This window comes from Bombus impatiens, unplaced genomic scaffold, assembly GCF_000188095.3.
Source record: "Bombus impatiens unplaced genomic scaffold, BIMP_2.2 scf_0151, whole genome shotgun sequence".
Taxonomy (NCBI): domain Eukaryota; kingdom Metazoa; phylum Arthropoda; class Insecta; order Hymenoptera; family Apidae; genus Bombus; species Bombus impatiens.
Genome location: NT_176570.1, coordinates 2,000,629 through 2,017,895, shown reverse-complemented (window position 1 = coordinate 2,017,895; position 17,267 = coordinate 2,000,629). Strand labels below are relative to the sequence as shown.

The following is a 17,267-nucleotide window of genomic DNA, read 5'->3' as shown; positions in this document are numbered from 1 at the left end:
AGATTAAAGAAATTCTTTAGTGATAAAAAGAAATCGATTGATTCAACCTGCTGTAACATTAACTTTGCCAAAAGTGTCTAACGTAACAGTTTTTATACCGGTAGAAAGGAAGGAATTTAAAACGTGGTTCTTAATGGCTTTCACTTTGTTTCTGCAAGTATGTTGAATGTTGATATTAATGAGCATTGGGCTGTCTAATAAGAGGCACAATTTGTGCCTGCTACGAAACATATATGTATATAATTACAAATGATTGTGTTATCATAGAGTAATTAGCTTATTCGGTGCAGGCAAATAAAAATCTGTCATGATATGTAAATACCTTGGAGAATTGCAGTGAATATTAACATTCTCACGCTATGACTCACGTTCCCTGATTCATCCAATTCACTGTAACGTGTAACATCGTAGGAAAATCTGAAAGATTTCGAAAGAAACTTTCGAAACAAGTTTAGTGCTATATTTAGTAGCTGTGCGTTTCTATTAGCAAAAGGAAATAAAATTTTTAGTGAGGACTCGAGCCGTTTATTACGTATAAAGCTTAAATCTTTAAGACGAAGTTTCGAGACTTCAACCAAACACGTATGAATGTAACGTGCGAATATCTGTATCGTTGAGATTGTGGATAAATTATTAAATGTTAAAAAAAAAAAAAAAGAAAAATAACGATATGTAGACTGTGAAACGAATCTCCATCCAGATTTTCGTATTCGTAAAAATGTATATTTACATTAATAACCACAGTTTAGTAATACTCGTAGAATAAGTAGAATGAAACACTACAAAATTCCTACTGAACGTTTAAATTCAAACGACCTGATCGTAGAAACTTAAAAAACTGATGTCAAATCAAATTAAATAATGTCTTGGCACGGGTGAAATGAATTTAGGTTGCTCGAATTCATGTAACCCGACTGACTCAAACGAGTTTTAAGAAACTGAAAAGAAACAGAAAGCTGCAAGTTTGCTAATAATTGGTAAATAGTTGGTAAATCGTTGGCCTGATTTCTATTCCAATTTCACTCAGCTTGTCCCAAGCGCTCGGAGTTTCCATCGCGATGAAATTTCATTTTCGCGAATTCGTGTTCGAACAAGGACGCACGAAAATCTTGTTGAACTTCTCGGTGATTTGGACGCCTGTATAGAACAGCTCGATGCACGTGCAATTACTATTTACACAATCGACGTTCTGACACATACACACGCACACTTCGTCGAAAGTAAATAATTCGCGAATTATGTATCGTGGCAATCTTTCGCGATTATGCAAGTTATCGTTACTTTGTTATGGTACGTGTGCGGAAAATGTATGAACCACTTCGATTTCACCGAGTTTTCCAAGGTTTTGCAGACGAGAATTTTGCAAACCTCGCTATACTGTTACTGGAACATAAATCTTATTCTACTTTGCATCTTATTATAAAGGATGTATGTATGTGAATATAAAATTTGGGACCTTTAGATTGAAATATTCCACGATTCTAGTATTGCAATTGGTACGTAGATTGTAGGTAATTAAGAGAAAAGTTTAAACTATAATCTTCTGTTTCTTAGTTTGATATGGAAACATTTTATAGAATTATAGCTTCTTTCTAGAAGGAGCAATATTTCTTTCAGAAAAACAGCCTCTTGAAAAATTTCTCCTACAAAGATTCTAACATTAGAGATCGAACAGAGAATAACATAATAAACTTGCATTGCTACCACAACATCGATAAGGTGATTTTATGGAATGCTTTATCTTAACCGGCAACATAAAATACCAGTTTCTTACAATTGAACACAAACCTACAGAACCTTGAAACACTTCGAGAAAGCGATACAACTTCAACTGTTAAAACTACAAACAGTTAAAACCTCTTCAGGGAAGCTCAACGATGAATGCCTGGCAGCGCGAAGAACACACCTGAATCTTAAGATTCGAGTCGTGAGCGCAGAAATTCGGAGTCTCGGAATTCTGAACCATGAGCAAATACTAAACACTGAACTCTGAAGTGCACTGAACTCTAAAGTGCATCGAACTCTGATTGTTGGATTTCAAGCTTTGACTTCTGCACTTTGCACTTTGAACTTGGAATTTGCTAGAGTTTGAACTAATCTAAGATTACTTCCAAGACTAATCCTGCGCTCTTGGAATTTTAATGTCTGAAATCTGCTCCCTCGACTCTAAACTCTGAATGCCGCATTTCGGAATCGAAATCAGGAGACCTGAAGCCTATAGCCTGAAGACTGTAGCCTGAAGATTAAACGCGTCGTTAAGATCGCAAAAAAATGTAGCTGTGGATAAAAACACGGCCAGGCAAAGACGGTGGTTCGTTTCTAAGAAAATTCTTCAACCCGCGAATACGTGGTTGGACGCGTGCATTTGTAATAATCCGGGACCCGCGATTTCCCCCACTGCAAACTGGTCTGGCCGCTGCCGTGGCGGTGAACACCGCTCCGATGTGTTGCACAAGCATTTGATTCTCCGCTCTGTAGCCAACCAAGTTAGTCCTCAGTGGCACTGCAGCCAGGCCACTCTTCCATCGCGTTACCTGTTTCCTGGTTGCCATTTCTCGACCGGCAACCACTTGCGCGACTCAAAACTCCTGCGACCAATTTGCAAGGAATTTTCGAGCAAGAAGTGACAGTAAGGAAAATCGTGGTTAGTTCGAGAGTCTTTCTTATTTTGTGCGGAGAAACTCTGGGTGAAGGGGAAACCAAGCTTCCGGGAGCATCGTTGGCACTGGGGAAGCAGCAGAATGTTCTAACGAGAAAAACAATCTATCTGCCTTGTTCCAGCTGATATATCTATTTTAATATTGAAAGTGATTGAAAGATATCGTCGCAAGTCAGTGGTGACATTTACTGGATACGGAAATTTTCGAACACGATGGAGTTGCCAATGAACGATCGAACCGTGCGATGCAATTGAGTCGAGATATCGGTACGGTGCTCGTTGTTCGCTGTTGAGGAAGCTGCTATTCGTCGTTGCCGGAGTACGCGTCACAGGTTAGTGGTTGCCTATGAGACGAACGTATGAGAAGGAAGAACAGGGAAAGGTGATTTGATCACAGATTACAGGTGCCGGATCACTCGAGCTATAATAGATATTATATCCTTATAAATCGTCGATATCATTTAGGATAGTATCGATGATGATATCAACTATTGAAAGTCAAGTGGAAGTTTTATTTAAAATTGTATTCAAAGCGTGACAAGTAACGGAAGGAAGTCTTTTAACAAGCACGCGTTCGCGTTTGCTAGGATTGTATAATGTGAGAATGTAAAGTGGGGAAATTATATGAAGTTTCGCTTGTGAAATTTCATGCAAAGATAATTTGATTCGTGTAAAAAATATTAATCCCGTGTACACCGCGTTGACGTTGCTTTGACGATTTACGTGTAATTCGTTAAGAATGAGAACTAACGAGCTGTTAATCGCGATCATTTATTTATTAGCTGTTAATTAAACGATAATCGCATTGTTCATATCGAATATCATATTTTCTTTATGCAAAGAGATGGAAATCGCATTTAAAACTTTCGACCAGAATTCACAACTGATGTACATACAGCTGACGAAAACTTGAAGCCTTTAGCTTTTCTTTTATTCTTTTAGTTTACAGTTCTTTATTTCAATCTTTACAAAAACGTATGCCGAAATTTATGCTTTTGTTTATAGATTGCAGCAAACATTACACAATTACATTCTGTATTATTCCGTGATATGCACAATAAACGATTAATGAAAGCATACGTATATTACTAAAATTAACAGTAACGATGTAATTGAAACTGTCGAAACATAATTATGCTCGTTACTCTAACACAAAAGATGAAACGACAATAACAGTTTAAAGCTCATTAAGGAGAACAATTTTCTAGCCCATAGAAAAACAATTTAAAGGGAGTAAAATGAAATAGAAAGTCTTTGCAAGCATAATCAGAACAGAATCGTACAATTATGATTAACGTAACTCTATTGCGTCAAAAATAAAAAAGATATCTGTATATCGTAACGCGTGAATTTCAGAGTAGTGGAAAAATTTCCGAGTAGACTTTGAAAATGTCTTCCTTAAAATTTCGAATACATTACGAGCAAAAGAAAATATGAACACGCGGGATGATATCATTGTTGATACATGTCATGTGTAGTAAGGATGACAATTACCATAATATTGACATTATGTTAATGTTACATGTTAGTACAAAGCTGATGTGGTACTAAAAACCTAAATGGTAATGGAACCTGAGAATTTCCAAAGGAAATATTAAGTTTCGAATGTAATAATCGATCGGAATTCCTGCAAATTTGATACTAAAAAACATCAGCAAAATTGTAACCTTCAGTAGAGCTAAAACAAGGAGTACAATATGACGAAATCATCAGAGAACATAATGTTTCATAACTGTTCTTAATACACATTTGGTTTCACGACAATTTAGATTGCAATCAGTCTCGGTTTAATTAAGCCTCGTAATTTAAATTGCATCAAATAATCTAGTGGCGTACGTAGATAGCGTTAATGTAACACTATAGAAATTACGAACAAACACGATCGTAAATTGAACATTTAAGAGAGATTGGAGTAGAAATGAAAAAAATATAGTACATCATTCCAAGTATTTTTTATTCCGGTTAATCAGGTTAAACAAATAAATTATTATGGAATAGTACAATACGTTCGAAAACACGTGTACAATTTTAGAGGTAAATTCAATATGCAAAAATAAGAAACAATAGACTCTACATAGATGTTCTGAAATTTCTAAAATATTTATTTCATTTGTATATTTCATCGATGTTGAATTCTATTGTCTCATCTATTGTCTTTTTAAATTCAATAATTAGGCTTTCGATAGGATTTCGATAAACTTTCTCATATAATCAGAGAATCTGTTCGGACATTTTATCGCATACAGAAAATAGTAAAACTCGATCCTTTTCTATTTATCTTACGAGTTTTAATAAATTGAAATTCTCTTAACAATTACTTCGTCACTAGTCGACATGATTTCATTTTCATTATTTCAAATTATCATTTTAATGCAAGTTATCTGTAATTATATGTTATTAAACTTACGTATTTAACTTCGTCGTAATTTTTGCGTCGGTCGATCGAGTTCTTGGAAAACTTAAGATCGTTTACGCACGCACGTTCTGCGTGAAGGTCGTTTTCACTGTCGAATAATATTCAATTACGCGAATTAGCCATTTTTGTCTAGAAATAGACCGGAAGAAGATTACAATCTGTACGAAATTTCAATTATCATTCCATTCGTTCTTTTAATCATTTTTGACAAACACATATTATACGAAGTATAATATAGTAGCAGATACGTGCTAAACGAAATAGTAAAAAATTGTTAATTTTTCCTGATAATTATTTATTCATAATTTGACAAGTACCTCTTGTTAAGAAATCCGGAATTTATTCTACCAACAGTAACATAAATTCTATCGCAGGACTAGAATAAAAAAAAGCCAAAGAATGGAATTTTTTCATTTTCCCAAAATTTTCCACATATTCGTGGCATTAAAATATTTCACTGTCTTCCACGATGAGTATTTCTTCAGATATCTCTGTTTCAACATATTGAGAAAGATGCGCTTATCCAAAGTTACGTCTAATCACTTTCCATTTCTTTGGACCTTCGCGTGGACAGCTCTTCTTCAATGAACTTGCACGTCTACTATGAACTCGAGGATATTTACCAATCTGCTTGACGCTTGTCTCTTTCTCCATGTCCGGTTGTTTACATGTTCGCAATATGCAGCCAAACACGTCCTTGTTCGTTTTCCATGAAATATGAAAAGTTACTTCCCCAAGCTTTTGTCGAATGATTAATCGTCGGTCTTGTATTTTACGATTTTCCAACTCTCTTTACACGAAGAACGGTTCTCAACCGTGAACGAATGTAAGAAGGATAAAATCCTAATTATAAATACTATTGCGCAACGCATTATTGCATAAGTTACAAAAACTGTAGCTCACGTGTAAACGTATTTCAAGAGCTATGCATATAGGATATTTCGTTAAAAGAGAAATGTGCGATTTCACAAAAAAGAAAGACACTGCCACATGTCAAACTTAATCAGCACGATCTATCTACTTCGCAGATTTATGCTTTTAAAAATTCTAATGTAGTATCAATGTAATTTATAGCTTAACGAAGCAAGACTTGCAGAAACCATTATACTACACTGTGTTTATCACAATATTATGTAGAAATATTTTCATAGAATTGGCCAGCTTTGACGACTCGACAAATCACAGAAACTGAATATAAAGTAATCGATTTCTCAGATGATGAATCGAACGTATTATAACAGAAGAAATAATATATCGTGGGGCAAAGAGGAAGACACTCAAAGAACATTTAAAAATTTCCAAATTCTTGGCATAAGGAAGGCTATAAGTTAACGATCAAATACGATGGAAGATACGATATAGTCTGATAAAAGTAGTATTCTTTCCTTTCTCGCGAATGATTTTATACGTAATCTTTCATTTCGTGCAACTGTTTTTTCATCGACGAAATATCATACGTTTAAATCGTACAAAGTTACGTCATATTTGTTAATACCAGGTAACTTTATCGAGGTCGGTCTGAATGAATTTCACGGTGATCGAGTTTCTCCGTCGTAGCTTCTTGTAATTTCTGGCCAAGCGTATCCGGCAAATCTTCCAGGCGAAAATACGATGATTAGGCGGAATTGGCCGATTTCGCAATCCGTGTTACGCTGTACTGTCAATCAGAATTTTGGTTGCACAGAAAAGAAGAAGGAAACGAACCAAGCGTCGCTCCACGTAGAGCCACGATGCAAATGGGTCAATAGACAATTTAGGGGAATCGTTCGAAAGAACCTGCGTAGAAAGGTCGTGACGATAGCCGAGGCAATGGAGAATCCTTCGTACACAATCGACGCGGTCTTTCGTTTCGTGATTCGAGAGTGATGCAACGCGTGTAACAAACTCACTCTCACTTAACTCCGGCTGGTCCAGCCAACCGAAGAAAGTTCAATCGGGCTTTCGTTTCCGCGCGTTTTCTTCGATTTTGTCGATGGCCGCGTCTCGATGTCCTCGAACGTTCGCCCGATCCGATATCTCTTTCTTTCCTTTTCTTCGCGCCTTTTACCGCCTTTCTTTCTCCTTTTCGACAACCATCTCGTTGTGCAATTTCGGTTCCGAGAACCGTTGTCGTTCGACTGACCGTTGTCCAGTCGAACAGATCTTTTCAGGGACGCGACACGATTTTAGAACGATCCAAGCTGAGCTAACAGGACAGAAGATGAACGCGAGTCAGTTTGTTAATTTCCTACGGATTTTGGTTTCGAATAATTTGGTAAAATAAAATTTGCCTGTACAAAGTTACATTTTTGAGAACATGTGTTCCGGTAACTTCGTTGCGTATACCGATAACTCACTAGGATATTTAAATACTAGCTAAAAAAATCTTTTGGCAGTATATTGCGCGTTATATATTGTGATTTTTTATTAGTGCTGTCACATAAATTCTTTTGTCGAATTTCCATACGAGGTATTATCTTCTTATTAGGTATTTCCATACGAGGTATTATCCACTTGCACGATACTTTCGTCTCCACTTTCACGATAGTGGAATTGATACAAACCAATACGAAATTTATTACTTATATAAATATGAATTATAGAAACTTTTCGAATTCGTAGACTCCCATTTCTTCGCGACGATCACGTTGAGATTTGGTTAACAGGACAGTTGAAGGCATCAGCGGTGGTCGTAGGTGTAGTAAATGACAGCCGAATTCTTTATGGAGTTCATCGAGAATTTACTGTGCGAAACGATTGGTAGACAATGATTGACAATACTTCGTAAACATCGCATCTTATATTCTTTATAACGGAGGGAAAAAGTAAAAATTATTTATTTAAAAAAAAATTATTTAGATTAAAATGAAAATTAAATCGTATTATTTCTCGTGGAATTCTTGAAAATCGTCAATACATAATGGTACATCGCAAATATGGCATTTAAAGACCGTTTCTCTTCGAGTACGTTTAGATAAGCGTGCAACGCGTCGCTTTAGTTTACGTTATAAAATTAGAATATTCTTTAAATTTGAATTTGTTAAATTTAATTAAGATTGGCGGTACTTAAAAAAAAGTAAGACTTGTTTAGAAAATAACGTAGGCGAGATGTTGACAAACGGGTCAAACGTGATCTCTCACATCTGAAGAATACTTGGCGACTGAAATAAAAAGCAGTGGCAACGTGCGTAATAATACGCGCTTGGTGATAGAAGAAAGTCGTCCGATTGCGTAATAATCCGTTCTTGGTGATAGAAGACAGTTGCAGCACACGGATTAATCCGCACTTGGATGCAAATGGGTTAACGATCTCCACGATAAGCGAAAAAGATGTTTTTCAGTGTTGACTTCGTTGAACAATTTACGTATCGATTTAAAAAATCTGACGATCGTATACGAAATTGTCGATTTTTAATATCTGAAATTATTTTTTAGGAAAAATGAGTTCGAATAAAATAGATTGAACAATTTTCTTGATGAAAGATAGAGATACATTTACGACATCTTTCTAGCGATATATATTTATCGTGTAATATCCTTCGTATTGAGTGATATTATCGCTATAGTGATCTGTCCATCTGACTGAAATCAACGCCGTAGATATTGACAATAAGTGGCACGATTTTACTAAATTTCAGTATCGATGAATTTGTTACGTTAACTTGAAAAATTATACATTTTTCTCTGGTAATTTCCACGTCACTTGAGTCATGCGATATTGTTAAAATCTTGTCTGATGATTCACAAGTAGAGAAAGAGAATACTAATTTTCGTTACGCGTCTTTTAATCCATTGTGAAAATTTTGTTACGTTTCTAACGCTCCTAGTTGCGACACTAATGACTCCAATAGATTATGTTTAGAGGCGTTTGGAACTGTAGCGTTGAACAGGTTGCTCTGTACGAACATGGCAGTGCACGTGATACAGAAACAGGTGAAGCTGGATGTAACTGTAATTAATCACTTTTACCTGTTGTTGCCTCTTACTCAGCTGTTATTTCAACTAGGAAACAGCTAAAACCTCCTTAAACTTGTCGATATAATTCCATTAATCATGCGAAATTATTTAGTCGTAGTATACTCGCTGTGTAATATCGATCCTCGTCATTTTCTAGCATAACTATAGTGCGAGATACGTACTGCTGAAGAAACGTATTGGAAAAAACGCTGAAAGTGAATAACAAATTAAAAGTAACAAATGTACACGCAAATATTTCTTTCCCGTTGAAGTACTTCTTTCCTTGTTTGTTAACGTTATGTATTTAAAACAGTATACATTATTGAAATTAAATCCGCAAATAGCTCGAATCAGACGTGTTTTCAAATAAAAGGAATATCAATTTTGCGACGAAGAATCATCATTCCATATAATCTGTACCGACACCGTTATCGATAAATTGCATCAGTAGTTTGCGCGCGCTTTAAAACTTCTCTGACATACTATTTTCAATTGCAATCGATCGCTCTTAAAAATAACAGTGATTGGAAATTTTTGGCCAATAGCGTGCAGTGTCGAATCATTTTCATAGTGGCTGCAGCAAAACACGGTAGATTTTAAGCATTCCTTTTAGTCAGCCAACGATCAGAACGTAAACGTATGGTGCGTGAAATGGTTCATCGATTATGAATCACTTTCACGGAAATACTAACTATTTCCTCTGTCGTAGAAATGGAGGACACCAGCAGTCCGTCAGGCACGCTGCCCGCTTCCTTGGAACTGAAAACTCGAAGACCTCCGCTTCAAACGCAATCTTCAACTCTGGATACGAAAAAGAGGCAAGCGGTGTACGTGAGGAGAGCCTACAAAAAGTATGGCTCCAAGAGTAACCCGAATATTATTTTGGATGGGCTGAATATGACCGTGCCGAAAGGCACCATGTAAGTTTCCTGATTAACTCTTTCTTCTACGACTAACGTTGCCACAGCCAAAATTCATATGCAAATCTACCATTTCTCTTCTTATTTTGATTTACATCTCTTTTCTTTTCCACGAGTTAACGGAACAAGGTGAATGATCTCGTGAATTGATCGACAGAAACGGTAACATTTTTATCGAACGAAAGACGATTTCACCTTATATTTAATTTTCCCATATGTAAAATTCAACGCTAAGTGAATTAATTCGAGTATTAATTCTGGCTGTCCCAGTCATAACTGCGCATATGGTAAAATATCAGAATATAAAGGTGTGTTTAGCGTTGTGAGGCATTTGATAATATTAGACAAATCAGTGACGTTGAATTTCCTTGTTCCTTATGTTCGCGATGACTGAAGGAAAATACTGAATTAGTTGGTTTAGTCGATCGAGGCGTAATTCACAATTGAGACAATATAGGAGAGGCTCGAGTCTCGTCTCTTTATATATTTGCTGAACTTTTTCGCGAAACTTTAGTGATTGCTTTGTTGGAAACTTGGAAGAGGAAATAGTAGATCGGCAGAGATGTGCTAATATTTGATCATGAAATATCGTTGTTAAGGAATGTACGAAGTACTGCCCTTTGATCGTTCTCGTCCGAGACATACAATTTAATCGTGTTCTTTTTTGCTACAAATCAAAGTAATATTTAAAACATTCTGTACAAGCAACGTTTACGTATAACAAACGTTATACGTATACGGGTTGCAGCCAGATATTTTCTTGTCTTTCTGAATAATGGGGCAATTATTTATGCAGATAACAAGGTTGTTATCGCGTGACTATTAAAACAAAGTGTAAGACATTAAGATATTGTGGATATATCTTACATAGAAAAATGATCATCAATTACGGAAATCACAAGGAAGTTGACTTTCTACGTCACAATAATTGTAACTTACTTTGTTTTTTATATGACACTGCCATTATACCTAATGACACGATATAAAAATCACGTAGCTAATCTTGTAATAGCATAAATCGAAAACAATGCAAATAGCTTTGAACAATGAGATAACAATTATATTTATATGAACTACGCGTGATACACGAAAACGAAGATATATTATTTATTCAATAGCATGGTAGAAAATTGATAAATATATTACGTCTGATAAAAAAAATTCGTACATATTTCTTTCGCAATATTCGTTAAATGGCTATCGCTAAACGACGGATTTTTATGAGAAACTTCAAGATACAGGATGCACGTAATATGCAAATATATATGAAATATATGGTTAATAAATAATAAACGATGAAATCAGGGAATCTCCACAAAAGTCTGCCTATTTGTCAGCATTTAAACATTTCGAAATATTTATTACATATGTACAATATACAATCACAAGCTATGATAGACTTGTAACACAAGTTGTTTTTTGTGTTACAAGTTGTCACTTGTTACACAAAAAAAAAATTAATATTCAATTAGCAACGATAAAAATGACATAACAATTATATTCGTTTTCAGATACGGTCTGCTCGGCGCAAGCGGTTGTGGAAAGACCACATTGCTCTCTTGCATCGTTGGTCGAAAGCGTCTGAATTCCGGTGAGATCTGGGTACTCGGTGGTCGACCAGGCTCCAAAGGATCAGGTGTTCCTGGTCCACGAGTGGGTTATATGCCGCAAGAAATCGCATTGTACGGCGAATTCTCTATAAAGGAAACGTTCATATACTTCGGTTGGTGCGCTGGTATGACCACGGAGCAAGTACAGCAGAAGCTAGAGTTTCTTATAAAGGCATGATTCGATCATTTCAATCGAAATAATATTAATGTCGTGTAATGACGTAGATATTTAAGACGAGTAAAAAGAGAGAGGAAAAAAAGCCGGATGATTATAAGACAAATATGACGTTGCTCAGTTTTTGTCCAGGACGACTAATTGATTCGCTGTAACACGCTTGTTTACGTAATACGATGATCAAGTACAACCGTTTAACCGTTTAATGCAAATAAATGATTAGCGCATATATTATTTCCATATACACCGTATTTTATTAGTTGAACTTTTTAGAAAATTGATGATTTACGGTTCTCGTAATATTCTAAAATATTCAAAAGTTTGGCACGCCAGACTCACAAAAAGCTTAATCCACCGCTTTATAATTGCAAATATTATTTTTGACAAATGCCTCTTTCTAAAAATTAAAGAAATAAGAAAATCGTACTTTCGTTGAAAATTAAGACACATCGCAAATAATTTTTCGGACAGGAGAAAAAATATTTTACGCCAATTGTTTGAACAGTTTTTGCAGCTGCCAACAGCAAAGCGTTTCGTGAAGAATTTGTCAGGTGGTCAGCAGAGACGAGTCTCTTTCGCCGCGACTCTTCTGGCTGATCCAGAGGTGATGATCCTGGACGAACCCACAGTGGGCGTAGATCCTGTTTTACGACAGAATATTTGGGACCATCTTGTCGATCTGACGAAGAACAGCAATAAAACCATTATAATTACCACGCACTATATCGAAGAAACTAGACAGGCTGGTATCATTGGTTTGATGAGGAGTGGTAGGCTATTGGCTGAAGAATCACCAACGAGACTAATGGAGATGCACAACGTGGACACCCTGGAGGATGTATTTTTAAAGCTGAGCAGAAAGCAAAATATGGGTCTTCGAAGGAGAAGCAGTATCCTCAGCAGTGTTACTGGTGTTCCTCCTGAAGGTGTACGTTTTTATATTTATTCGTTAACTCCGTCCTTTAGTCTTTTTATCAATTCTTTGTGAATCCTGGTTTGTACCTTTTTCTAGCTTCGTTTCGAGTAATACATTATTTGTCTTTATCAAATTTTGAAAAATGAATTTCTCGTAAATTATTAATGAGTTTCCTTTAAGTGAATGTTCCGGCAGTTTTTCTATATACTTTCTAGAATTGATATTTTATATACGTTTATGTTCTCTTTTAGCACGTAGATGACGAAATGAGCGGTGAATTTGGCGACAACGTCAGTGTTTCTAGTCGAAGAAAAAGTATCGTCATCGATCATCTCAATGTACGTTCGAAATTCTCGTCTTGGTGATTAAGTATTATATATCGTTTCTTATTTAACATTGAATAGCATTATTGTAATACAGGTGTCAGATTTGCCACCAGAAGATGAGTGTCACGGAACGTCTAGGATGGTCAATCCGATGCACATGAAGGCTCTTATATGGAAGAACTTCCTGTGGATGTGGCGAAATGTAGGGTAAGTAAAAGTGAAATTGTAACTAAATTAACACGTTACATAAAATAGCATTCCTTCTCGAAATTTAGAAACTTACAAAGTTTGAGAGAAAAAGGGGAAGTTGCTAATCAAGAAGCGAAAAGAATGAAATAAAATTTAAATATACTTTATGTTTGTTCTCTTCAGCATGATTATGTTTATCATCGGTCTGCCAGTCGTTCAAATCCTTCTGTTCTGTCTCTCCATCGGTAAAGATCCGGAAGGCCTGAAACTGGCAATAGTGAATCACGAATTAAACAGCAGCAACGTGGCACATTGTACGTCGTCAGAAGGCTGTAATTGGACTTTGTTAAGTTGTCGATTTTTAGAACAATTAGATAAAAGAGAGGTGGACATTGTACTATATGACACCGAAGACGCTGCTAGAGATGCTGTTCAAAATGGCGATGCTTGGGGTGCCATAATGTTCCCCTCGAATTACACGGATTCCTTGGAAGCGAGAATAAAGTATGGAAAAGATGCCGACGACTGGGATATAGACTACTCTAACATAGAAATCGTCATGGATATGTCTAGTGAGTTTACCATTAGAATTTTCAAATAATTTCCAGAATTTTGTCTCATCAGTTTTTTTAAATCTATGAGTCTAAAAGATATAATCAAATAAGCGGTTATTTATGAAGTTTCATAAAAGAGAGAGAATCTTTTTTTTTTCTCTCTTAGATCAGCAAATTGGGTATCTCCTTCAAAAAAAGATTTATAATTCGTTTGAAGCATTTGCTGAGGAAACGACAATGGCTTGCAATTACAGCGAAAAACTATCAACTATACCGATTGATGTAAGTTGATAATTTAAAAAAGAAATGGCAAGAAATAGTAAGAATTTATAACAACATACGTTTCTCGATTTGCAGTTTAGACAACCAATATATGGTCCTACGGATCCAAATTTCACCGACTTTGCAGCACCAGGTGTTATTTTAACGTGAGTGTTTATGATTAAATATTTTCTATTTGATTAATATCATCTTGAAAACTTTATATTTCCTTAACTTTATTTATTCAATGAAAATTTTCATATTACAGAATAATCTTTTTCTTGTCGGTTGCATTGACTTCCGGCTCCATGTTGTTAGAAAGAAACGAAGGTCTTCTCGAAAGAAGTTTAGTTTCTGGTAAATAAGAAACTATTAAGTATACACATAAAAATAACCAGACTAAAAATTATAGATGATTTTTCTATCGACAGGTCTCACTGGAACGGAAATTCTTTTCGCACAAGTTATAACTCAATTCACGATAATGGCAGGCCAAACGATAATGGTTCTAATAGTTTCGTTCGCAATATTTGATATCACGTGTGAAGGTAATATCGGTTTGATCGGCCTACTGACTATCCTCACTGGATTGTGTGGAATGTGTTTAGGTATGAATCATTTTAATAATCGTAATAACTATTATTACTATTCATTTAATCGACTAAACTTAATCTTTAGGATTCGTTATTGCATGTTGCTCTGCAAGCGAAAGAACCGCGACTTACCTTGCGATGGGTGCTTTTCTACCCATTGTGATGTTATGTGGAATAATCTGGCCTGTCGAGGGAATGCATAAACTATTAAAAATTATTAGTTATACGATGCCTCTAACAATGAGCACAGAATCAATGAGAGCCATGCTAGCTAGGGGATGGTCAATGTCGCGCTCTACGGTTTACAATGGTTTCATCGCTACGCTTTGTTGGATATGCGTGCTTATGACTATATCGATATTATTGCTCAAATTCAAGAAAGGATAAGGATTTCTAATTAAGTTATAGATCGAACATTATACTGGATATTGTATGAGTGAATATATCTTATAGTGCAAGATTTAGTGTATAAAATATACAGCGTTTGATGATTGGTTGGATGATACAAGAGGAATATAAATAAAAGATACATTGAGGGTACATACTTCTTGTTGCTCAACACGGTTACGTTATATTTATTATACATATATATACTTCATAAGTACTTCAATACTACTACAAAATTGTGATTGTATTGTTTGCACGATGTAATTGTAAGTAGACGTAAAGAAGGCGTGAAATTGTAGTTGTATAATCTTTTCATAATATCAGAATCACTGATATATAGAATAACCAATGACCTCTTTTTCTGTAAGTGATAGTAGTACATTTTCTTAATATCGTAGCAAAACGACAACGCGAATTGTAGTCTTTATTTTTATATCATTGTATATCAAAAAATGTATTCTATGATATACAAATGTACATACGATCGTATTAGAAAAATGTTACATGGAAGGTAAACAATGTACAATAAAAAAGTACATAATAAAAGTCAATAAATATTATTTTATAAAAGAATATAAAAGATTTTATTCTGAATAATCTTACAGAACATCGGAGTTACACTTATTTACACGTATAAAGTCATATCCTGTTTATTCTTATTTTATAGACTTTGGAGGACGTAAAAATTGTTCATGCAATGTTTTATGGATTCTTTCTGCTTTTTGTACCCCAACACCAGGACAAAGAGCAAGTATATTTGATGGTGCCTGTACCAGATCACTTAATGTACCAAAGGTTGATAAAAGAGTTGTGGCATCTGTTTTATTGACTGATCGAATTGTTGTCAAGGCATTCATTAACTGAAAGAATACATATATATAGAAAAAATTTGTAATTCTCAAATTAATTATATTATGCATATACCTTTTGATATGGTGCTGTATCACTTCGTTCCATTATTGCATCAGGTGGCTTATTTTCATAAATCTTGTATGTTTCAATAATTTTGCCTGCATCTTCTGCATTCCAGGCCAGCATTAGCGTTAAATCAGCCAGAATGCAAATTCTTGTTAAATGTTTCAAAGCATGATGAGGCTCTGCCACATCTACCTGTAATATTTTACCATTACATTTATAATATAATCATATGCTATTAGATATAATAACAATAATTAAAATGAACCTGTACTAAAAGCACTCTTAGGTTATACATATTTCCTAAGGCCTTCAAGCGTTCATGAATATAGTCAGGATTAAGTTGATGATAACGTATCGATAAGAAAAGAGCGCAAGTAGTTTTTCCCATAACATAATCTGGTACAATTTCAGAAAATTCCCAAGGAACATTAGTTATAAATTTCAACAATGGATTTCCTTTCTAAAATTAGATTATATATGTACAAAAATAAGCAATACGTTATATTATATAATATTATAAAATACTAAAAAATCTTGTATTATCGTACTTGTTTTAAACTGACTAACAGTGTACTAAATTTTGAAGCACTTGTGACTTTAGAAGGACCAGGTAATGGTTCACTGAAAAATTCTGATTTCTTTAATTCGCTAAATGCACCTGTGTACAAAATATTAATATTTTTAATGTAAATATATCAGATTTATATTAAAATAATAATATACATAGTAACTCACTTTGGAAAGAATCAACCTTGGCTTGTTTAGGTGGAGAAATTTCATCATTGTTTTTATCTTTCTCTTCCATTATATGTATCTATTTATTTACTTCCACTTCAAAAAACAATATTATTCATGAATTAAAAATCCTTTAGGAATATGCTATAATATAATAATTGTATATATATTATAATAAACATGCTTGAAGATACACATATAGGTTATTACCCTAGTAAATGATATGATGATAAAACAACAATAATGAATTGTTTATTGACAATAAATTTTTACTTTATGCAACAACGATATTGATAATCAAATAATATATAACAATAAATTGATATTATTATTATAAATTATCACTAAAGTAGTTAAACGTCTTCCATGCTATAAACGTGTCATACATATCTGCTGTTTAGAGGTTTTCCATTAAAAATCTTTATCTACGTATTAAATTAACAATTGCTACACCATTAACTACCAAAACAAATAATAGTAATTTTTATTTTTCCATTGGTAGCACTGACAATTGATAACATTTGATGACTGATGACATATTAGTTTGACATATTTTTCTAATCAACTCAATCGCTATTTTGATTACATATTCTTGTTGATATATTAGAATTAAAATGGGGTAAATGTTTATGTATATTTTAGAACTACGAGGATTCACTGATAGTAAATCTT

The 17,267-nt window shown here is 34.6% G+C and overlaps 2 protein-coding genes across 3 annotated transcripts; one reads left to right on the top strand and one right to left on the bottom strand.

Annotated features, from left to right (window-relative positions):
* The first annotated feature begins 2,444 nt into the window (after positions 1-2,444).
* LOC100746212 (ABC transporter G family member 23) lies at positions 2,445-15,458 on the top strand. 2 transcript variants are annotated; one of them, XM_012382308.3, is made up of 13 exons: positions 2,445-2,644; positions 2,782-2,991; positions 9,721-9,931; positions 11,443-11,713; positions 12,222-12,644; positions 12,884-12,970; positions 13,053-13,165; positions 13,331-13,719; positions 13,868-13,983; positions 14,059-14,129; positions 14,231-14,319; positions 14,394-14,570; positions 14,641-15,458. In XM_012382308.3, exons 3-13 carry the CDS (start codon positions 9,723-9,725, stop codon positions 14,940-14,942), a joined length of 2,247 nt encoding a protein of 748 aa, XP_012237731.1. In that variant the 5' UTR covers positions 2,445-2,644; positions 2,782-2,991; positions 9,721-9,722; the 3' UTR covers positions 14,943-15,458. The 2 variants fall into 2 exon arrangements, with proteins under 2 accessions (XP_012237731.1, XP_003487368.1); XM_003487320.4 differs by having other exon boundaries at positions 2,445-2,991.
* Positions 15,459-15,576: 118 nt separating this feature from the next.
* On the bottom strand, positions 15,577-17,257 carry LOC100746091 (DNA excision repair protein ERCC-1). Its single transcript, XM_003487319.4, has 6 exons — positions 16,806-17,257; positions 16,596-16,691; positions 16,409-16,518; positions 16,126-16,320; positions 15,867-16,052; positions 15,577-15,802 (listed from the first exon to the last, which is right to left on the bottom strand). The coding sequence occupies exons 2-6, from the start codon at positions 16,663-16,665 to the stop codon at positions 15,599-15,601; spliced, it is 765 nt and encodes a 254-aa protein (XP_003487367.1). The 5' UTR covers positions 16,666-16,691; positions 16,806-17,257; the 3' UTR covers positions 15,577-15,598.
* Positions 17,258-17,267: the final 10 nt, after the last annotated feature.